Source organism: Haliotis rufescens, unplaced genomic scaffold (genome assembly GCF_023055435.1).
Source record: "Haliotis rufescens isolate VD_foot unplaced genomic scaffold, xgHalRufe1.0.p SCAF_16, whole genome shotgun sequence".
NCBI lineage: Eukaryota > Metazoa > Mollusca > Gastropoda > Lepetellida > Haliotidae > Haliotis > Haliotis rufescens.
Window position 1 is genome coordinate 11,285,724 of NW_025963846.1, and position 24,684 is coordinate 11,310,407.

General features: G+C 42.4%; 1 protein-coding gene across 6 annotated transcripts in view; it reads right to left on the minus strand.

Annotated features, from left to right (window-relative positions):
• The window catches only part of LOC124134874, a 42,323-nt gene extending 21,506 nt beyond the window's left edge, over positions 1 to 20,817 (minus strand). The window contains exons 1-2 of one of the 6 annotated variants that reach the window (XM_046499963.2): positions 20,693 to 20,817; positions 18,328 to 18,530 (exon numbers count right to left, since the gene is read on the minus strand). In XM_046499963.2, coding sequence (XP_046355919.2) covers positions 18,328 to 18,363 — 36 coding nt within the window. In that variant the 5' untranslated portion in view covers positions 18,364 to 18,530; positions 20,693 to 20,817. Of the gene's footprint in view, positions 1 to 1,199; positions 1,270 to 6,276; positions 6,570 to 18,327; positions 18,594 to 20,578 lie in introns of those variants that run through there. The other 5 variants (XM_046499953.2, XM_048396863.1, XM_046499973.2 and 2 more) reach the window with 5 other exon arrangements.
• Between the last annotated feature and the right edge of the window lie 3,867 nt (positions 20,818 to 24,684).

Sequence of the window (24,684 nt, forward strand, 5' to 3'; positions counted from 1 at the left end):
TTAGTGAAATCATGTCCTGCCCTACCGCCAGAACCCGCACTCTTATAATTTGGTTACAACAGTAAGTGTTTGCTGTTGACTGACACTGCTCCTCATCACTCCTTCTGTACGACGACCGCCTGCAAACAGGCCTTTCTAATCACCTAACCATAATCATAATTAATAACCCACAAACACTTTAACACTCCCTTGTTTTAATCCACTTTGCACATATAATTGCATATTAACATAATAATGTGATATGTTTTGATTCGTGTTTTAATAAACGAATAAGATGGTAATCATCTCCGGGTTAACTATCTATAAAGAATATATTATACTGAAATATATCGAAAACAGTACGAAATAATATCTTTTACCCAATGCACCACTTGAAGCTTAAACGACAAATCACACTCTTCAGCAACTCATCGAAAAAGGTGACTATGCTTGTCAAAAGAGGCGAGTAACGGGATCGGGTAGTCAGGCTCGCTGACTTGATTGATGCATGTCATCATATCACAATTGCGTGGATCGATGCTCATGGTGTCAATCACTGGATTGTCTGGTTCAGACTTGATTATTTACAGACCGCCGTCATATAGCTAGAATATTGCTAAGTGCGGCGTTAAACAATAAACAAACAAACACACAATACACTTCTTGGTTTGAAATACAGTGAAACGTCGCTAAGCCGAATGCCATTAACACGATGTTACTGTATACTACGAATACCTAAATAAAACGAGTTAACGAGTTTACCCTGTATATAAACTGCCGGGCAAAAGACATATACACTTGAAAACTAGACTTGACCAAAACATTACAAACGCTATCAAAACGTTACTAGTCTGAAAACAGTTGCCGAAACACCGCAAACTTATGGTAAAAAAGACCACTCTGATACCCGCATCAATTACAGAAGAAAAAGAAGAAGAAGAAGAAGAAGAAGAAGAAGAAAAAGAAGAAGAAGAAGATTTATATTAGAGTGTCACGCATTGTACAGTATAAAATTGCTACGAAGCTCAGGTACGTGTGTACGATGCCCGACCAGTATGACCTATGGGACACAAAAGTCATTATAATACGTAAAACATGTATGATAATTTCATCACCACCTATAACCATTTTTGGCTTGTTTCATCTCTAACCACCACCAAACTTGGGTGTATACTTTGTCTTGCCCAACAGTAAACAGAAAAGTATATTCCATCACTTACGTCTGGGAACACATTACTCCATCATCCACTTGATTTTTGAACTGTTTACTTAAACGTTATTATGTACATACTTCATGTAATAGACAACTCATCCTCGAGAAATGTACACGCATGCCACTTTGGCATGTATAGTATACTCGACCAGGGCTGCACGTTTACGCCTTACAGCCCAGACTGCATTTTCTTCCATGCAATCATGGTAGAGCTGTACCCGAACTATGGAGTGAGAGACATAACCACATTGTCACGAGTGTATTATGTTTACCTATGATATTGACTCGTGTACATTGCAGCACTGATTGACACTGTAGCCCGACATAGGTAACAACTGTAAACCCAGTCTGTTTCTATTAACATTTCATTCATGGCAACATTTCCCACACTGTATATTTCACGGATGATTGACAGGTCGCCATGTCGAGAGTACCTGCTATTGACATGCCCTTGTACATACAGGAATGCTGACCACTTGTTCGTTTCACCTGGACACAGGTAGTTAAGTGGTCAATGTGGCACATATTTCCAAATGGCACGCTATGTAGGACTACTTCAAATGGTCAAGGGGGTCTCACCAAATCTCGCTTGAACATTTCTGAATATGTTATGTAGGTGATCTTTGTGTTAAATAAACAATGTAGATTCCTGGCTACAAAGGTTGGGACTTGGCGCATCATTGGTTATTGAAGACAGCGAGTTCACAACTCATAGCCATCAAATAAAGGATGGACGCGACAACAGTTGGTGGAGGGCTTTGGTTGAAGATGGAGTCTGGGGCGAAGTATTCAAGTACAAATTTGTTTGAATGTTGTTGTTTTCTTTTTCATTTCCACATTCTTATTATTTAATTAAGAGTTCGTCTTTTTTATAAACTGTAACGGAAAGCGTTTGAGATTACTGATTTTGGTGTATTGTACTTGGAAAATGGTTGGTTTGTGTGTTGTGGTGCGATGTGGTGTGGTGTGGTGTTGCGTGGTGAAAGATGAACAAACATTGTCATAGTGCTTGTGTGTGTATGTGTGCGTGCGTGTGTGTGTGCGTGCGTGCGTGCATGCGTGCGTGTGTGTGTGTGTGGCATGTGTCGTGTTGTGATGTGTGCCGTGACTGGTGGTGTAGTGTGTTGTGTGTGTTGTGTTGTGTTGTGGTGTGTGTGTGTGTGTGTGTGTGTGTGTGTGTGTGTGTGTGTGTGTGTGTGTGTGTGTGTGTGTGTGTGTGTGTGTGTGTGTGTGTGTGTGTGTGCGGTGAGATGTGTGGTGAGATGTGTGGTGTATGGTGTGTGCAGTGTGATGTGTGGTGTATGTTGTTTGCGGTGTGGTGTGTGGTGTATAATGTGTGTGGTGTGATGTGTGGTGTATGGTGTGTGCGGTGTGGGTGTATGGTGTGTGCAGTGAGATGTGTGGTTTATGGTGTGTGCAGTGTGATGTGTGGTGTATGTTGTTTGCGGTGTGGTGATGTGTGTGGTGTGATGTGTGGTGTATAGTGTGTGCGGTATGATCTGTGGTGTGCCGTGTGATGTGTGATGTGTGGTGTGTGCAGTGTGATGTGTGGGGTATGGTGTGTGCGGTGTGATCTGTGGTGTATGTTGTGTGCGTTGTGATGTGTGATGTGTGGTGTATGGTGTGTGCGGTGTGATGTGTGGAGGTATGGGTGTGATGTGTGATGTGTGGTGTATGATGTGTGTGGTGTGATGCATGGTGTGTGCGTTGTGATGTGTGATGTGTGGTGTATGGTGTGTGCAGTGTGATGTGTGGTGTATGGTGTGTGCGGTGTGATGTGTGGTGTATGGTGTGTGCAGTGTGATGTGTGGGGTATGGTGTATGATGTGTGGGGTATGGTGTGTGATGTGTGGGGTATGGTGTATGATGTGTGGGGTATGGTGTGTGATGTGTGGGGTATGGTGTATGATGTGTGGTGTATGGTGTGTGATGTGTGGTGTATGGTGTATGATGTGTGGTGTATGGTGTGTGATGTGTGGGGTATGGTGTATGATGTGTGGTGTATGGTGTGTGATGTGTGGGGTATGGTGTGTGCGGTGTGATGGGTATGGGTGTGATGTGTACGACGTGGCGGGGGTGGCGGTGGGATATGTGGAATGTGATGGGGTAGGGCGAGTGTGTGAATAGGTATAGGGGTCTTTAGTTATGGGTGATATCACCCATCAAACGGGTGGGACGAGGCCAGGGCATAGCCCTCTCAAACAGGTTTATGAATTTACAGAGCGTTGTGATAAAAAAGGACAGTTATCACGCTGATCGGGTCAACATCTCATAAAAAAAACATATCATTGTGTCCTGTTTTAGTACATACACAATCGAGTGTCAATTCCCAATATTGTATTCATCACGTTTCTTACAGATTTATAGGTAATGTCAAGATGGACGTGACTTCTCAACACCGGGACAATTCCTACTTCGCGATGCGGTACAATGAGATATGATAGCGTACAATGGTGACCATCACGTACACGCACAGGACCGGATGTGCTGACATACCAACTTCCTGTACTTCACAATGCGCCAATAAATCAGTAGACATACCCCATGAAAAAGATGCACGCCCTCTTGTTGTGTTTCTCTGTCAGTGACAATACACGCGGGATACCGACGGCGATGTCGTGGTAATGTCCAGTGTGTGTGCAAGTATGTGGTCAGCGGGAGGTCATCTGGGGTTTATTTACGTCGAGATGAAATATATACGCTTGTGACACTTCCACCATAGCCGCGATACATGCATAATGGAAGTCTGCATTCGGCTCCAATCGGCTTGTTCCGCTCCCTATTTTATACCTCGGGGAGACAAATGGTGTAGTGATATTCAATGTGAACCGAGTAACGACAGATCCTGCCGCAATTCTCTAGTAGTTCGTAACAGAAATTAGGTATACACGTTGGAAAAAGCTAATCTAAAACTGTTTGGACAGTTATATAAGGGCCATGACTGCCGCAAGGTCATGTTGTGCCATGTGATAAGTCTGTCACACAGACCCTGAAACAAATATAACCAATACAGTACATGCAAGTCTATAATATATGTCATGTCTAGATTACTACAGTTAATGAGAATGAAGAAAGTCTCTGGGGTCCTTTTTATAATATTTTTATAACTATAATTTAAAAAGTGTTTTTTTCTCAAAATATGTTCATTTTAGAGACTAGATGTTAGTCTGTCATGTGATAGTCACGTGAACAATATCAGCTTCAGTATTGTTTCCGAACGAGGTCCTGTTTGACCGAAACGCACCGAATGAGAGAGTTTGCTGCCATCTTGGTACGTTATTACATGGCGTATAGTGGGAAAGACGTTCAGACCAATTGGCAGCTCTCGCGCATCTGATACAAGTGGTTCTATCACAAGTACATTGTCTTTAACATATGTTTATAGTGTTTAATAGTTATGTTGATAGCTATTACCTTAATGCCACAGGGTCAACGTATCAGTGGTCATGGCCCGGCACATCGAATATCTGAGCTGAAAAGTTCGTTCGATGTCCCGGTACCTGCTGTTGTTAAGTAAATCAGATCATTCGATGTCCCAGTTCCTTTTAACCATTATTCGATGTCGCGGTGCTGCTGGGTTTTTTAAGATTTTATGTCCGATACCGTCTCACACATGGCATTGTGTACAAAACGTTGACCTAAACGAGCAACAGGCCGTTGAACATTGTCATTCTCTAAACAGAACTTATGAATGAATGTTCTTATTTTCTCCTAGCATATCGGTGAGCTACCTTAATTACAGTTATTTAGATCCCAACATCACGACAGGGTAATAATGTCAATATCAATAACAATAGGAAGATCCGGGGTAGAATAGGCCTTCAGCTACCCATACTTGATGAAAAAGGCGACTTTGCTTGTCGTAAGAAAGGAAACCCTAAACAACTGAATCAAGGGTTGGAATCTATAGCTAATTTATTATATACTATTTTATTATAGCTTATTGGAGGCATCCCAGGGAAACTGGTTGGATAGCATGGATACACCCCGCCCACTTCTATCAAATATAGTTATAGCATCGGGGTTTAATTGTGATTAACGAGTGGGGTGTTAAAACTCACCATTGGAAATTGTGAGCGAGAATTGTCTCAAATACACAAAGATGACGTCATCCATTGATGATGTCACTTCTTTTTGCGTGACGTCATTAGTACAATGGATCTTTATTTTCTTTGCAAGCACATCCATATTACGGATTGTTTGTCCCCCGTGAATTAGTTTTGAAAGTCTCTCGCCGGGGTGTGGACACCGTAATGCACAGTTCGGGGGCAGCTAATCCGTTATTCCCTAAGATCATGAGCTATTACTTTAATCTAGAGGGGCGGTGGGATAGCCTAGTGGTTAAAGCGTTCGCTCGTCACGCCGAAGACCGGGTGGTGTACCCCTGATTCCCGCCATGGGTACAATGTGTGAGGGCCATTTCTGGCGCCCATGCCGTCGTTTTGCAGGAATTATGCTAAAAGCGGCGTAAAACCATACTCACTCACATAATTTAGAACTAATTTTATGATTCTGACTAACAGCGATGCCCACCAGTTATATAACCTATAATCAACGACTGAAGCAAAAATGAAATGGAATTTTGTTTACAGAGAAGCTTCGATTCAACACCCATACAGTTCACAGTAATACATCATTAACTCGAACTCTTATGGCTCGATATATCGTTTAAGACGATGTAGCGCTGTCCCGAACGAATCACTACAGGTGCTATGACTTAATATCGGTACTCCGCCTGTGTCGAACTTTGGATATTTCAGCATACATTGGATAGTGACAGGACTTCGATTTAACAAGGTGCACCTAAATATAATAATTACCGTTCAAGTTTCATGGCATTATTAGTAACCGATGTATGCTGAACAAAACAATTAGGGATCGTGAATATTTTTGTATATTTATCATCTGAAATAGTGTGCTCACTCTTCTCTACAAAAGATATCCTCAAAAATATCCATATTCCCAGACTATATACACCAGCTATATAACTGACATACACAAACACCTCGAGATCGCCGGGTTCGAGACAACGAGAGTGGACACACATTCCATCTATCCCCGATCAATTAGACACAGCACATTACCTTGTATTACGCCACTGCTGCCTCATCTGCAGACAGAAATCTCCAAACGAATACTCGCAACTTACGCGTTGGCCTGACCCCATATGACGTCACCCCCTGGAAGTGTGTGTGCTGGTGGTATAATGATCAGTCAACAGCTCTTCAACAGATCCACATCTTCAAGAGCAAACCCTGTACATTCCCTAATCACGCGATGGGTCAACTCCAGTAAGACTCCCATGCGCCTTTCGCGATAAATAACAAAAGGAAGCGAGGCGACATATTTGAGCAGGGATTTTAAGGACATGCCTTGTGACATTGACTCTAAGAAATCGTGGAATGTGCTAAGTCTAAATATACACACACGTTACGTAAATGCCAGGGAATATTTACGTTGCTTATGCAATGGGAGTAATAGAAGCTGGGGAGCTTGAGGGTGTTCGGACTTCCCAACAAAACACGTGACATTTCATCCACATGCATATATATTAAACTTCTCAACATTTGAAAGTATTGTTTACTCACCTGAACGGTTTTACGAATGAACAATTTGTATTGTCTTCCCTGCCGAGGTCGGGGAATGTTAGTGTAGATATGAGAGATAGGCACGTCCCGACATGTGTCTATGTAAAGGTATTGTCATGGTAACTGTGAGGGATAGGGTGTCTTGTGCGTTTGCTCGAGTTTGATTTCCTGAGTCGGTACAGTGAGTGAGTGAGTGAGTGAGTGAGTGAGTGAGTTGGGTTTAACGACGATTTAATATTATTCCAGTTATATCATGGCGTGTCAGCTTAATGTGGAAGGAAAGCCCGTGATTCACCAATTCTGTGAAACCCGCGACCACGGGTATGGTGCTGACACTAACGTAGAAACATAGTCGGGTGGAACCGGGGTTCGTACCCACAATCATAGGTTTCTGGCGTGCTCAAGGGACGCAACTCAGCACATCGAACCACTAGGACACCCTCACTACAATGTGTGAAGATCTTTCTTGATATGAACGTCACTTTTATAAAAGCGTCGCTCACTCCGTCCCTCTCCCATGCATTCATTCATTCATACATTTGATCAGCCAATCACCTACTCACTCACCTACCCAAATCCTTCCAACTCGCTCGTTCACTCGCTCACTCACTCACTCACTCAACCACTGCCTCAAACACTCACTCCAGCCTCACTCACTCACTTACCCACCCAATCACTACAGTCTCACACACCAGCAAACTTCCCAAGGCACGGGAGTTTTAATACATGGCCTATTTAAAATCGCGTTACGAAATCGACATCCGGTTCGTTAACTGTCGGGCGGATTTAGGTCATTTGCAGGGTTTGCAGTGCATTCGTACCGTCAACTGGGGTCTACGAATATTTTCCAAATCTGTTCATGTTTTAAATCAAGGTTCTCAAGTAAGTTAAATATAGATCGTTGTTATCGATCAGACCGCCTTGACTGGGTGCCGCCATTTTGTTTGAAGCAGAATCAGAGAGAGACTGCATCGACACATCTACACGTTTAAACTCGGCTCTGGATTTTTATCCAAAATACATTGCTCAAAAACATTAAACTTTACTTTAATGAGGAACAAGCTACGTTCCACGGAACTCGGGGGCACGGGTGGCCCGCTCGTCTAAGGCGCCGCGATTCGCTGTGCAGAGTTGCGTCCCTTTGGCACGCCAGAAACCTATGATTGTGGGTTCGAAACCCGGTTCCCCCTCCCCCATTATGTTTCTAGGTTTGTCAGCACCATACCCGTGCTCGTGGGTTTCAACGATGTGGTAAACGTCTGAGACCTGCATCACTTCGGGCTTTCCTCCCACATTAAGCTGACACGCCGCGATATAACTGGAATACTGTTAAAAGCGGCGTTAAACCCAACTCACTCACTCACTCCACGGAACTCATTTCCAGCCTATGTCTTGACATTAGATTTGTTTGTTTGTTGTTCAGCGTCGCACTCATTAATCTTTCCAGCTATATGACGGCTGTCTGTAAATAGTCGATTCTGGACCACGCAATCCAGTGATTGACACAACGAGCAACGTTCTACTCAATAGGGATACGATGACATGAATCAAACAAGTCAAACAAGTCATCGAGCCTGACCTCCCGATCCCGTTATTCGCCTCTTACGACCAGCATGGATTGCTATTATTACCAATTCCAATCCACATCTTCATGGGGGCTAGACGTTAAGACACGTGATCTGTAATTTCGGCATTCATTTACTCGTAGATTATACATCATGAGTTAGCAAAAAACATGTTCGAACAAGTTGAATCTAGGACAACCGACTCGAGTCTAGACACTCCTTAAAAGACATTTAGGACAGGGGCGGTGGGGTAGCCTAGTGGTTAAAGCCTTCGCTCGTCACGCCGAAGGCCCGGGTTCGATTCCCATCATGGGTACAATGTGTGAAGCCCATTTCTGGAGTCCCCCGCTGTGATATTGCTGGATTGTTGCTAAAAGCGGCGTAAAATCATATTCCTCAGTCCTCATTTTAGGACATCCGTCAACCTATATTTGTTTCTAAACACATTATATACACCGGTTTATATAAAAAGTTTAGAACGCGAAAAATACAAACAAAGACTTTTTCTAGGATCAATAATGTTAAATTCCGGAAGAACAAAGACCTCAGTTAACTATTGGACCGTAGGGCCGAAAGTCAATGTTAACGAGATGTTAACCCTGATAGAGGAGTCCCGACTGTCGTTAGTCCCTATTAACGTAAATGAGTTCGACTGTCGTAAGTCTATGATAACGTAAATGAGTTTCGATTGTCGTCATTCTATGTTTACGTAAATGAGTTACGTGTCGTAATACTATGTTTAACGTAAATGAGTTACGAGTGTCGTCAGTCCATGTTATGGTAACCCTCAACGCACAGCCTACGTTGACCTTAGTTTCGACTGTCGCAATTTTATGTGTCGTTCATGAGTGAGTGAGTTAAAATTGGTGTACATGAATTACGACTACCGTAAATCTTTGTTAATAGAAATGAGGTACAACAATCTTATAGACTTAAGTTCGCTTTGTGAAACGGGGCACAGGTGTATATATCTTGTATTCCAACACCCAAGTGCGGCTCTTTGTTTGACTGGTTTCTGTGACCCTTAACGCAAGACGGGAACATGAGGACCCCAACGACACCAGACTCGCCTCTTTCAAACTCGGGCGAGTAAATCCCTGGTGTCCTACACACAAAAACAAGCAAGTAACATCACCAGCAGTGTCTATAGTGTGCCAGATATACTGTTAACCGTGTAACTTTATCACGAATTCGCGTAAAATCTGACACGCAAGTCCAACATGAAAGCATCAAAACACCGTCCCTTAAGACCCGAAGGAAGAAAACAATTACACGCTTTACAAACAACAAAGACCACAAAGCACACCTGAATGCGTAGTTATATCGCCTGGAGACATCATTTTTTATTTGCGCCAGAAGTCCCTCACAACACAGCGTCCCGCAGTACGGGGCATGAAACGGCCGAGACGCGCTGCCCTTGATGTATCTATAAGAGTCTATATACTCATCTATGAAGTATTTGTTTAGTTTTATGACCCCTGCTACTCCCGTCCCCTACAGTGACATGCGTTTGTGGACGTTTCTGTGTCTGTGGTGGGGGTGACGTAAGGCCCAGAGGGGTCGTCGTTTGATGTATATTTGGTGGAAAATATTAAGTCTTCACCCCCTATTGTCAATTCATTACTTATAGACGTAATCTTACGTTAAGTTACGCTTTCTGTCTGTTGAAAAAGAAATGTTTCGCTCTTGGACATAATCCAATTAGGAATTTGTGGCCTTGGTGACGTTAGGTCGTGTTTCATAAAAAGAAAACATGTTTTTATACAAACTGTTTACATTTGAACATTTCATGGATATATTTTTTGCACGTTATTATACATTTTTATAATAAATAAACGATATCTTTGATGGTGGCTAAAATTGAAACAAACAAGACGCGGTTATTCGATGGCGATTTGATGAAAATGGACCGTGCATTAGCAGTGTTACAGTTTTCAGTTTTGGTCAAATAAACCAATAAACCAATAAATCCAGTTTTCAAATATACTTTATTTTGCCCGGTAGTGTATTTATATGGTTATCATCTAATATTATGCTTTGATTATCACTGCTGTATAAAACAGTTTATACAAGTAACTATAGGTTATGTTAGATAGACCTCGGACAGCCGATTATATATATATACGTTTAAATGAGTGACTTTTATTAGACGTGTTTGGTTGGTTGTTGTTTAACGCCGCACTCAGCAATATTCCAGCTATATGACGGGGGTCTGTACATTATCGAGTCTGGACCAGACACTCCAGTGATTGAGATCGTGAGCATCGATCTACGCAATAGAGATACGATCACAAGCATCAACCAAGTCAGAGAGCCTGACCACCCGATTCCGTTCATCACCCCTTACGGCAAGCATGGGTTGCTGAAGACCCGGGTCTTTTATTAGATAATCAGCCTTATCGTAGTTACTATAAATTTCGTAACTTAATTTATTGACGCAATTGGGATTTGAGATAGCTCATGGAATTCAGCGTGTTGGGTGTTGGCTGCGAAGTTTACCACAGAGTGGATAATATTCGGTCACTACTCTCGGCATTTCAAGCGACAACTTTTTCAAACTATTCCCCAGACAACATCTAACCTCCCCACCTACCCTCCGCCCACAAGGGACCAGGGACAAAGCGTTTTCAGGGCCGAAGACCCGATTCCCCAATATGCGAATCCCATATGGCGAATCCCATGATATGGCTAGACTATCTTAGTCGGCTATTCCTTACAAGCATTGGGTAGATCTATACAGCTGCGGAGTTCATACAGCCGACCCCACCCCTCATTCACACACCCCACACACCCACACCCACTCCCACACCCGTTCCCACCTACCTCACCCCCGAGGATTTCACAAGCGTGCACAATTAACCTCAAACCAGCACTTGGCGATGTGACATACATCTGCAGCGCACTTAAAAACGTAAGCTCTGATAAAAAAAAATCTAAGTTCAACGTTCGAACATTCTCGTCAATCATAATTATTTATTTTTACATTGAAGGTATTTTGGGATATTTTGTAACACATTTTAGATATTTGATGCAACGTTATTTCAGTAACGCGATGTAGAGTTCGAGCCATCCAATTACCGCATACCTGTCCGCCAGGCGAGACAGCATTCATCGACATGCCAACAGATGCACGTCGCCGGGTTACCGCAGTTAATGGAGCTGAATTAAAGGGGGTGTCACTAGTGGCGCTTCACCGTCTACTGTCGCAAATCGTGACAGAACATTACCGCATGTCAGTCTTTGATGTCGTAAATAATGTCGTTAAGGCCCTTGGTGGCTAGCTCAGTTGGTCAGTGGGGACGAGCATGGGATGGGGTGGGGGGTGTTCTGAGCTAGCCCCCTGTAATATTATAGCGTCACAGGTTTTATGGCTCTGATAAAAGTCGAGTTAATTGTGCTTATCACAGCTAGGCATGTCTTAAACTCATCTCTTTGAAGATCAAAAGAATGTGTTAGAAGCTTTTTCGTTGTCTCCTTCTTGCACATGATCATCACCTGTCAACACCTTCTTGACGTGTCGACGTACACAATAGACACGTTTAATTAATATAATTACCCGTTTAGCTACAGTTCCATGTTGTTGTGTATATTTGCCACAAACTCTCATTAATGCTTTGATACGTTTCGGATCCAGGGCCCCATTCCACCAGCGAGTCTTACTGTACAGACAGTTACACACTCGTGTGAGACCCCTGAAGACCCGGGTAGAGAATAGGTTTTCAGCAACCCATGCTTGACGCGAGAGGCGACGATGCTTCTAAGAGGCGATTATCGGGATCGGGTGGTCAGGCTCGCTGACTTGGTTGATGCATGTCATCGTATCCCAACTGCTTAGATCGATGCTCATGATGTCAATCACTGGATTGCCTGGTCCAGATTCGAAAGTTTACAGACCGCCGTCATATAGCTGGAATATTGCTGAGTGCGGCGATAAACATTAAACAAACAAACAAACACACTTCTTGATTTGAAATACAGTGAAACGTCGCTAAGTCGAATGCCATTAACACGATGGTACTGTATTTGTGGTCAGGGTCGGTGACTTGGTTGATTGCGAGTCGTTGTATCCGAACAGGGGAAGTGAGGTAGCCAGGTGAAAAAGGGTTCGCTCGTCGGAATCGAAGACCCGGGTTCGATTCCCTATATGGTTGGTACAATGTGTGAAGCCCATTACTAGTGTACCCCACCATGAAATATTGCTAAAAGCGGCGTAAAATCACACTCACTCACTCACACACACACGGCATAGGATAAACAAGTGGTTGATAGAGCATAAGTAAAGAGCAACACCGTCGGGGTTCGATGACACACAATCAGCCAGGTCACACATTGTAACCAATCAATCTCTATTATGAACTATTATTATTTGAAACGAACACATATTTGAAGTGTGTGAATATGTCACTTTGCGTTATTTGGAAACTATTAAACTGACGCTATAAGACTATCTCCCACACAACACCACCCTCTCCCCCCCCCCCCCCCCCCCCTTCCCTACCACCCACACACGCACAAGCACACATTACCTATCTGTAGCGTAGATATTCAATTCGGCTTTGTCTAATATTAAATTTATGAATCTACATTCGATAAAAGAAATAAAAACTGATAACTAAAACTTAACTCCACGTCTTTCATTGACAAAATTTCAGGTCGTCGAAATTTAAAATTATGATTACTAACATTTAAGACCATTACAATTTAATGTCTTCCATTTGTTTGGTAATCATGTCAAGAGAACGAAGGCAAAATATAAACGACATTTTGCATTTATTTAAATGTATATTCTTTACACAAAAATACGCTATGCTTTAAAAAGCCTAATATTAATTAAACATCATATTTGTATATTTTTTTCTCAAGAAGAATTCAAGGTATGTAACCCATTAAACAAAAAAAACCTCTACCCTTAGAAAAAAATCAAACGTGAAATGAAATCTAGTTGAAATACCACCCCGACAGTGACAAGAGACAGGAAAACCGTAATCAAAAACCTAAAAGTTTTGGGTTTTTTATTCCCCAAGAATCCAGTTGAGAAACAGCAGGAATAAAGGAATAGCGTGACGACAGCGAAAGTGAGGGTCTCAAATTACGAGAACACAATATCTCAAAATAATGGCACTTGCCTACATTGAAAAAAGTCGAACCGTGCACCTGTCGTCAACTCACGGGTAGCAATTCAAGGCGAATTTACCGGGTATGTGGAGCAACAGAATAGAGAACCTAAGCCAATCCGGGTACAGAGGGGTAGATCAGTTCCTTTCCCCCTGATCTCGGTCTATGACAGGTTTTGTCACGGGTATATATCTAGTTTGTCTGTGTCATGGTCCGTGCAGGTAATTACTCATTTGGCCAAGGCTGAGGTTTGAATAGCCGTTCAACAACCCGCTGGGTTTAATTGATTGTTAAACTTAAAAACCTGCGAGGGGATAATTTAACCGTGAATAGTGAGTGAGTCATCTAACATATACACTAAGAATCCAAGTAAAGGGGGATGTATAAAGGGGGTAGATTGAGTCCTCGCATTGTCAACATGTCAACTTTAGTTTAGTTTATGTAGCAAAAATTGAAATGCTCGTGAGGGTCGGTAGGTATTTTTTTAAAATTCAAAATGTTCATACTGAAATTTCTGACTATTTCTACACCGATAGTTCTACACAGGTGTATGCCACTTTGGAGTATTTTAAATGTTGACAAGTGCCATTAGAGTTGAGAAGATGAACCTGACTACATATATTGTTTATAACGACATGGTTATTTATTGGTGGAAATATCTAGAAAGTTTATATTAGACTTCTACAGACTTGCTGATATGATCGATTGTCCAGGAAAGACAAGGATGGATGATGTCGCAAGCGCTGATGTTTGTTCCTCTGCTGTTGATGCTACAAGGGGCATTTACACGCATCTAAACATTTGACAACTTTTCAGAATAGACAATATTGTTCCAGTCAAATTGGATACGTACTTTTATTATCTTACTTTTAAGTGTTTAACTTCACAGCGTATTCGGGAGTATAAGGATATATTATACGTGCGCTTCTTTTCTTGTGCGATTTAAAGGTGAAATGGGGTTTAACGTCGCGTCTAAGATTATTGCGCTTATATAGCGACGTGCATGCACGGTCGTGTGTGTGGCTGCTTGTACTAATTCGGACTGATGCCGATTTATAGTGCTAGCACACTGAGATACCATGTCGCAGTTTAACATGAATAGCCCACTCAGACACAGTATACTGACTCCGAGCCGACCAGTCCTTGTTATAGCCCCTTGAAGTCGAGCGCCAGACAGGGTAACAACAAGTACCATATTTTAACGTCTTTTGGTATAACATCTTTTGGGATCGAACCCCGGACCTTCCGCTCTCCGGGCGGACGCTCTACCACTAGACCACGGAGGCGGCACTGTGTGATTTAAAAGATACTATCCCAACTGTTGAAGAACTTCTCTATGGAAATACCAGCCAGTTCCTTGGTCTAGTGGATAGAGCGTCTGCCCGGAAAGCGGAAGGTCGTGGGTTCGATCCCCCACCGCGTCATGCCAAAAGACGTTAAAATATGGTACGTGTTGTTACCCTACCCAGCGCAAGTAAGGACTGATCGGCTCGGACTCAGTATATTGTGTGGGGTATTCATATTAAACTGCGGTAAGGTGTCACGGGTTGCTACACTATGAATCGGCATCAGTCCGGACTAGTTGAAGCACACACACACACACACACACACACACACACACACACACACGTCACTATATAAGCGCAACAATCTTGAACGCGACGTGAAACCCCATCTCCCTAATGGGTATATTTAGCGTGGTGTTATTTTAGTCGATATTTGTTTGGAAATATATTATACACGCAACGCAGTACGTTATACCAGCGAACAGCGCTACTATATACGTGGACGTTTAAAAATGTACATCTGTTTTATTGGGTTGAGAATTTAAAGAATTACAAATTCAAATCTGCATATTTCTTATGCGCTGGCAACTAGATGTTGGTCGAGTAATCATTAACTGTCGTTTTCATATTAATTTTTCATTTCATTGGCTTCATCCGTTGATATTACTATAATAATCATTCAATGAACAGCTGATATGAAGCTATAAGGAGTCCACACGTCGATTTGATTTATAGTGTGACAATGTAAACAATCAAACAGGGTACGCAGACTCTTTGAGCCATCTACTTTAATTCCGAAATATTGCTCCTTTGTTGCCGCCTGTAAACCTAGCGACACGTCGACACTATAGGTTATTGTCCCGCCATTTGAATTTTACGTCTTCGGTCAAAGCAACACAAGTGTGTACAATCATATCATAAAGCAAGTAATATTATACTCCAGGTTATTCAATAATTCAAGTGTCTTACAAACCATGTTACGCAAACATAGGATCACAGGTTAAGCTTTCACACTAACCTCCCTTGGTGCTTCTGTATTTGGTAGCATTAAATAAAAGTAGACATGTTTATCTCCGACTACAGTAGGTACTCCGGGGTCGAGTGTATCTGGAGGGTGGGGGTGAGGGTGGGAGTGAGGGGTGAGGGGTGGGGTTGGGGTAGTGCAGCGGCGACTGTTCAATTATGTATCTTCAATTACTCCTGTCAAGCGTGATGGGGGGCAATGCGCATTATTTCCCCATCTGCTGTCTCGTAAAATTTGTAATATGCACATATCGCGCGTGTCATTTTATCCAAACACATAAACTTGATTTTAAAGTTAGGCGATTAAATATTCTGTGGCAAATAATCATCACAGTCAATATCATGTCAATATCTTCCAATACCTGTGATTTTATCTTCACAGCTGCTGTGTTGTTTATATTTACACTAGAAACGACAATCAACCCCAGAAAACATTCCTAAACCGCGATGTCGCCCTATGACCGCTGTTTACACGTAACGCTTGTTGCGAATAAAAGTGTTGGCCATTAGCAGCGTGAATTGGGGTAGCTATTGAGTGCTTATTCCAAGTTGTGCCTCATCCCCGAACGAGGCTTTCATTAACGTGCTATTTTTAGTATCACTTGGTTTTTCTTCCCATAAGTCCTGACTAGTGTCGTGTGCAAAAACGTAATTCCAGTCTGACATGTGCAGGCCACGTGTTATATTAGGTCTTCCAGCCTTCAGATATCGTTCGATAGCATCCTTTAATAAATCCTTATGGATATGATGTATATTTGGGGAACGCGACCGATAAAGACCGTTGTAAAATAAAGCGCAAGTCTGACTACCCGGAATGGAAGCTGCTGCTGTACCCAACACGTTATACACACAGGAGAATTTGACAGCGACAACCAGTGTCGGGGCGGATTACAGGCAAAACCAGTTTTAGGAGTGACGAATGGCAAACACCAAAAAGATACGTATGCTGGACTGGAGACACTGAGGCTAATCGTTACTTTGATAGTTTACACTATAACAAGTTAACTATATTATGTTCCCTTCCGCCCACCCCTTATTGTAATGCAATGAACCCAAATGAAGCAAGTCTAGATTTTCCACAGGTTATGAACCTCCAATCTCACTGGGTTTCCTCTTTATTTAAGACAGAGCTGTTGTCTGACTAAGCGTTAGCCTATTACTCTGACAAAGAGTATGATATGGGGTTTAACGTCGCGTTCAATATTATTGCACTATAATATCTATCTATCTATCTATCTATCTATCTATCTATCTACCTACCTACCTATACGCACGCACGCACGCACGCACGCACACACGCAAGCACGCACACCACACACACATACATGCATAGTATATACTATAGTGCAATACTGAAAGCGATGGGGACAGACACACTGCAGTGTGATAGTAAACCGGATATGTCTCAGCCAGATGCTGAAATTACAATTTGGAATGTTTTAATATATATTTTCATAATGATTTGTCATGTACGTGTTTCGCATGTAAGTTTGTCATTAAACATATGTCAGACAATGATACAATTTATTTTTAAAGTTTGTTTACATCTTTCCAAATACATGTACAATATGGGTATGCAAATTTGTAAACAGAAACCAATGTGTTTCTTTTGAAAAGTAATACAGGGTACGATTAAACCAATGCCAAATTTAGCTGGAAACTTTGAGTAACTGGTGCTTAACTTTTTTTCCAGGAGAATATATTAAACCAAAGCAAAGTACCACAGTCTAGTCACGCTGCGCGGCCCAGTTTGTATTATTGCTCGTCATTCAGGGTAATAAATGAACAAGAACACGGCGCCGAACTGTAAACCGGGTTGTGTGGGGTATCGCCGGGTCTTGCCCTATACGCCGATCTTAGCGCCGGTCTTCGAATCAACGGCAGACATAAAAACGTCTACCCCTCACTAATGTCTAATAAAAACGCTGGCTCTCAAGGCGTCTTAAAAAATCATTTATTACCTTTTTTTAACGTTGATCACATTAGATCTAAAGATAAAAAATCCACTTTGAATAAACTGACAATGTATATTTGCGGTCCATGTTTTCATTTTTTTGGGGGGTAGGGGCTGTGGGGTAGCCTTGTGGTGAAAGCGTTCGCTCCACACGCCGAAGGCCCGGGTTCGATTCCCCACATGGGTACAATGTGCGAAGCCCATTTCGTTGTGTCTCTCGCCATGATATTGCGACAATATTGCTAAAAGCAGCGTACTACCATATTCACTGGTTAGAATAATGAATCATTTACAAACAAAAGGTTGATGTACATCTGGAGGCACGGGTGTCCAAGTTGTCTAAGGCGTCGCAATTCTGTTCAAAGCGGCGTGAGCTGACGTCACTCACTCGCTTATTAATTTACTTTTCGATTTTTATTATGTCCTTTTTACACTCACTCACTCACTCACTCACTCGAGTGAGTACGCACACACAGCACACCCTGCTTTAAAGTGGAACGATCACACACTAAAACTATATTGAAGGATAATTTGGATTGTTTTGAAGAATTAACATAACTGTTACTGAATATATGTGAGAAATATATGCAGAAAGCGTACTTACCACCTCTTCTCTTAGTATCTGTAGCAGGTTATTCATTGAGAAACTGTAGGATGTCAATTTTCAAAACCGAGACGTCAAGTAATAGCACGCGACAGATGGCTCGTGCAGCGTCCACTGACCATTGGTCAGTTAGCACAGTAGGAGGTCAGCGTCCCTTGTCATCAAAGGGCCGACCAGGTAAGTCTGTTACAGGTGTGAGGACTCTGAAACGGAAGAAGCCCTTAAAGATTTGATCTCCAATAATATATCACACCCAACCGCTACAGCCTGACCCTTAAACTGCCAATCTCAGGCAGGTGCAAAGACCTATGTTAATAATGGACTCTTCCAAGGCAATAACGCCAATCGTAAATAAATTCGTGTCCATTTGCGCAAAGGGGCATTTGGTAGTTACAATAACGACATGTGTCAGTGCTATTACATGTCGGTGACTTGAAAGAGATACATAATGCTTTCATTCATAACTTCTTATCAACACATGCCCACACAATCGAAGCTATGGTAATGGGAGCGTTCAGGGCAATTAACTCACAGATAATTATCATAGAATCTATGCCCAACAGTCTGTTTGTTTTTCAATATCAGAATGCAATTCAGCACATAGGGGAGTCGTTGTTGCATTATAAAACCAAGCCATGCCATGTGCCATACTGAGTCCCCATGCGGGGAGAAATTAGACATTTGTGAATGAAAGGGACCTATAGCAATTTATTGCCGCGTGGAGCTTTCTATAGAAAACTTATAAAAGCATCATCCTTTATTATTATATAATGTGCTTAAAGTCCGTATTTGCTGGTTTTAACCTATTTATTAGATGTGTTTTCAAGCTTTTATGGTTGGTACAGAATACTCTTTCTTTGGTTTTACTCTGCGTAACAGTTACAACGTGTGCACATTATGATTTGCATTCGTGCCCCTCTCGTGGCCATTTTTGTGACCGGGTTCCGTCTTAGCGCAAACGGTCATACCTAAAACAATTGTCAACTCGTTACGTAATGGTTCACATATTATTTCCCCATGTGTTATATATATTTTAGATGCAATTTAAAGCACATCGGGACGTGCGGAATTATACAGTATGACTGAACACATGTAACTGTGTCTTGGGTATATTTTAAGATGCAAAACATATGTAAAATCAAAAATTATTTCTGAGGGATTCTTTGACGAAGAACTTGAAATCATACGCGCATTCTGGTTGGTTTGTCGTATTTTCGCACATAACATTCATCGATAGGGGGACGAGTCTTGTTGCAGGTTACGGAAAGGGGCGAGTGGTGACGAATGTATGATTTGATGTTATCCACCACGATGTCTACACATATTGGAAGTATGTCATTTAAAACTCGTTAAACCGGACAGTGAAATGGTCAGGTGGTGATAAGAGTCTGGGTAAGTGGACCATGGTACTAGTAATAATAGTGTGAACTCTGGAACTATAAATATTTCGTCAAACCATATCCTAGCACTACCCCAAACACCCATTTATTAAGGTTGTTTGTTTGTTTGTTCGTTGTTTAAGGCCACACTAAGCAATATCCCAGCTATATGACGGCGGTCTGTATATAATCGAGTCTGGACCAGACAATCCAGTGATTGACATCATGAGCATCGATCCACGCAATGGGGATACGATGATATGCATCAACCAAGTCAGCGAGCCTGACCACCCGATCCCGTTAGTCGCCTCTTACGACAAGCATAGTCGCATTTTACGGCAAGCATGGGTTGCTGAAGACCTATTCTACCCTAGATCTTCACGTGTCGTTTATTAAGTGTTTGAGTATACACATATATGTGGTCTGGACCCAAATAGAAAACTTCAGAATACCACACGTCTTTGCAAACAAGGCGTATAAAACGAATGGCAAAGTGTTTATTGATTATCAGTAATTTGTTTTTCATTTCATTACATCTACCAAACGCCCAGTGTGGGATCGATGTCAATTATTGGTATTTTATCTTGTCATTGATGTGCTAACATTTGATCACGTTAATTGAAAAACACCGATTCAGACCGATCAATCATTTGTTTCCAGGGGTTCTCCTGCTAATCAGATGATTGAGTCTGACGTTAACAAAGTTTAAAGGTTTTTAAATTGCGAAACAAACCATGATCAGTTAATCGCATGATAGGTATTAACGTAACGCCTAACATATTTAAAAGGATAACAAATAATCGCACTTGAAATTGTCCATTTATTTATCGAATTGATCGACGCAGAGCTCTCAAGACAGAAAAAAAACTTACCTTAACTCCAAACAAACAGAGTAGTCCGAAGTTAAATATTTGTTCAGATGGTTATCATGACATCAAACATCATCATAAGTGTGTTGGTTGCACAACACTGAAGACTGTACATACCCAGACTACCAACTCCAGGTAGACAGCGTTCAGTTTGCATTATCATGACTCTAGCCAGGTGTGCAAGCAGCAGGGGTCATCAGACGGAGCACACTGGAGGTACTTTACAGGGAGATAGCATCTCGGGGTATGTCAGCTCTATCATTATATACTTCAAGGAGGTAATCGGGTGGATCATCGCCTTGGTAGACTTGGTGTAAGACTCCTTTTATATCACAAAGCTGGTGGAGTTATTTTAGGACTGAAAATATACGAGGTGTAATGCCGATTTTAACTTTTGTTATTTCTATGTAGATGTCATGGATATTAGGCCGCTATCAGTCTTTTGCTGTCCTTCGGTCATTCTGGGGTGATTGATTTGTTTGTTTGTTGTTTTACGCCGCATTTAGCAATATTCCACCTATATGACGGCGGTCTGTAAATAATCGAATCTGGACCAGACAATCCAGTGATTGACATCATGAGCATCGATCCACGCAATTGGGATCGATGACATGCTTCAACCAAGTCAGCGAGCCTGACCACCCGATCCCTTTAGTCGCCTCTTACGACAAGTATAATCGAATTGGGTTGCTGAAGACCTATTCTACCCCGGATCTTCACGAGTCGGGAAGATTATTAGCCATTTAGATAAGCGTTAGCTCTTCACGCCGAAAGTGGGGCGGTCGGGTAGCCTAGTGGTTAAAGCGTTCGCTCGTCACGCCGAAGACCCGGTTTCGAATCCCGACATGGGTACAATGTGTGAAGCCCATTTCTGGTGTCCCCCGCCGTGATATTGCTGGAATATTGCTAAAAGCGGCGTAAAACCAAACTCACTCACTCACTCACTCACGCCGAAAGTCCGGGTTCAATTACGTGTGAAGCCGATTTTGGTATTCGCTGTCGTTTAATGTCTGGAATACTTCTTAACTTGCTGGAGAACCATCTTTGGTCGTTGGTAACACGACAATTGCCACACTGCCTGTGGTATATGTTGTGTGTTATAGTGACCCACAGTGTGGCAACATTTAAGGTGTGTGTTTTTGTTTGTTTTGTTTGATTGTTGATAAACGCCGCACTCAGCAATAATCGAGTCTGGACCAGACAATCCAGTGATTGACATCATGACCATCGATCCAAGCAATTGGGATACGATGACATGCATCAACCAAGTCAGGGAGCCTGACCGCCCCATCCCGTGAGTCGCCTTTTACGACAAGCATAGTCACCTGGGTTGTTGAAGACCTATACTAACCCGGATCTTCACGAGTAAAAGCTGCATGTATTCTATATTCACTCTCATAATACAATACGTGGCAAAACGTATTATCAACATGGTGAAATAATTGGTAATGGTCATTCAGCACTATCAGAGGAATACCTCAGATATACCACAGAAACATTAGAAACTTCATACTATCACAGGTGAGGTGAGGTGAAATGGGGTTTTAACGTCGCGTCCAAGATTATTGCACTTATATAGCGACGTGCATGTACGTGTGTGTGTTTGTGTGGCTGCTTGTACTAGTCCGGACTGATGCCGATTTATAGTGCTAGCTCACTGAGATACCATGCCGCAGTTTAACATGAATACCCCACTCAGACACAGTATACTGACTCCGAGCCGACCAGTCCTTGTCTTAGCCCGTTAATGCCGAGCGCCAGACAGGGTAACAACAAGTACCATCTTTTAACGTCTTTTGATATGACGCGGTTGGGGATCGAACCCCCGACCTTCCGCTCTCCGGGCGGACGCTCTACCACTAGACCACGGAGGCGGTCATACTATCATAGACACATAAGAGGTTTAGCTCAGCTATATCACAGAAATACCAGGTGATTCAGCTTTATCATCGAAACATATTTGTTATATCTCAGCAACGTCACTATTAAGAGGCATCTTAAGTATATAACAGAAACACCGTATGTATGTGTTAGCTAGATCATATAAACCTGGACACGCTGAGTAGTTTCCCTTAGCAGTTGCAGGATCTGCTGATCATGGATTTGCGTTTCGGATTTGAGCTCATAATGATGTTTGCTTTAACTGGACAATGATTTTGTTCTTCTACCGTATGCGTTGGGTCTACTCCCACATCCAGCTGACACGTCATGATATAACTGAAATACTATTCAAAGTGCGTAAAACAAAATTCACTCACTCACAGAACAAAGGTTTAATCGTGAGTGTCAGAAGCACGGAAATATCACAAATCATATCACAAATCATATCACCAATCATATAAGAGGGGCATCTAAATACAAACTACAAAACCCTTTCCATGTTCATAAGAAATCTTTGTCGATCAGAGTCGATTGTAGATTCTGACTATTTGAGCCATCTTGACGACTCTGTAGCAAGTCTATGTGTGGTCGTCTGTCGGGTTTGTCGCGAGTCAAACGACGGCTACACAACACCGCGTCGCCATTGTCATAAAACGGTCTAGACGGAGTCTATACGAATAAATACACAGTTTCACTTCAATACACTACCACTCAATGCAGGTCTACACGGGCACCTGCGTCAGTATGCAGAGGTCAGCTGTTTGATTGACAGGTCGTCTTTAGCCAATCAGTTTCACAATGACTGAGTGCTTCAGTGGAAAGTAAATGCCATTACTTTCATAATGACTACTTTTAGTGTTGTCGATATCCACTTATCCAAACACAACGCTGATTTATATGAAACTTCTTTTGTGTGGGTATAACAATACACCGAATAGAATCCTCCTTTGTGTTGTGTTAGAATTTATTAACAACAGTTACCCCTTAAGGCATATGATAAAGGAGTGAGTGAGTGAGTGAGTGAGTTGGGTTTAACGCCGCTTTTAACAGTATTCCAGTTATATCACGGCGTGTCAGCTTAATATGGGAGGAAAGCCAGAAGTGATGCAGGTCTCAGACGTTTACCACTTCGGTGAAACCCACGAGCACGGGTCTGGTGCTGACAAACCTAGAAACATAATCGGGGCGAACCGGGATTCGAACCCACAATCATAGGTTTCTGGCGTGCCCAAGGGACGCAACTCTGCACAGCGAATCGCGGCGCCTTAGACGACTGGGCCATCCGTGACCCCATATGATAAAGGAACACACGACTGAAGGCATACCGCACACACGTGTGTTTACCCGTGAAGATCCGGGTAAGAATAGTTCTTCAGCAACCCATGCTTGTCGTAAGAGGCGACTTAAGGAAGCGGGTGGTCGCTGACTTGGTTGATGCATGGCATCGTATCCCAATTGCGTAGATTGATGTTCATGATATCAATCACTGAATTGTCTGGTCCAGATTCGATTGTTTGAAAACCCTCGTCATGTAGCTGGAATATTGCTTAGTGCGGCGTTAAACAACAAACAAACACACACGTTTGGGTAATGGGTTCTGGGGTGCATATCGTAAGCAAGGTTGACCACGACATGACTGCCTATTTGAGATAAGAAGAACAATCAGTAATTATGCTTGTGAATGTTCTTTCATACACAATCATCACTCTTCCTGCTGCATCACTGGTGCCTACAAATAATCCATTCAGTGCCAGCAAGCCAGTGGTTGATAGCATGAGCATCTATACACGGCGTTATGACACACAATCAGCCTTGGGGCGGTCGGGTAGCCTGGTGGTAAGGGTTCGTTCGTCACCCCAAGACCCGGGTTCGATTCTCGACATGGATACAATGTGTGAAGCCCATTTTTGGTGTCCCACGCCGTGATATTGCTGGGATATTGCTAAAGGCGGCGTAAAACCATACTAACTCACTCACTCACTCACTCACTCAGCCAGGTCACACACTGTTAACCATCCGATCCTCAATTCAGTCGACTCACAGAGAAACATAGGTAATGGGGGGCGTAATCTGCACGGAATCCAAACAAGGACAGTAGTTCTGTGACAACAGTACATTTATCTGACGACGGACAAGAAATAATTCTCACCAAGTCTTAAGAAATACGGGAGCTTCGTGTCTTCGTTTTTTAACTTGGTGCACAGGGTTGCACATTGGTCTAAGGCATC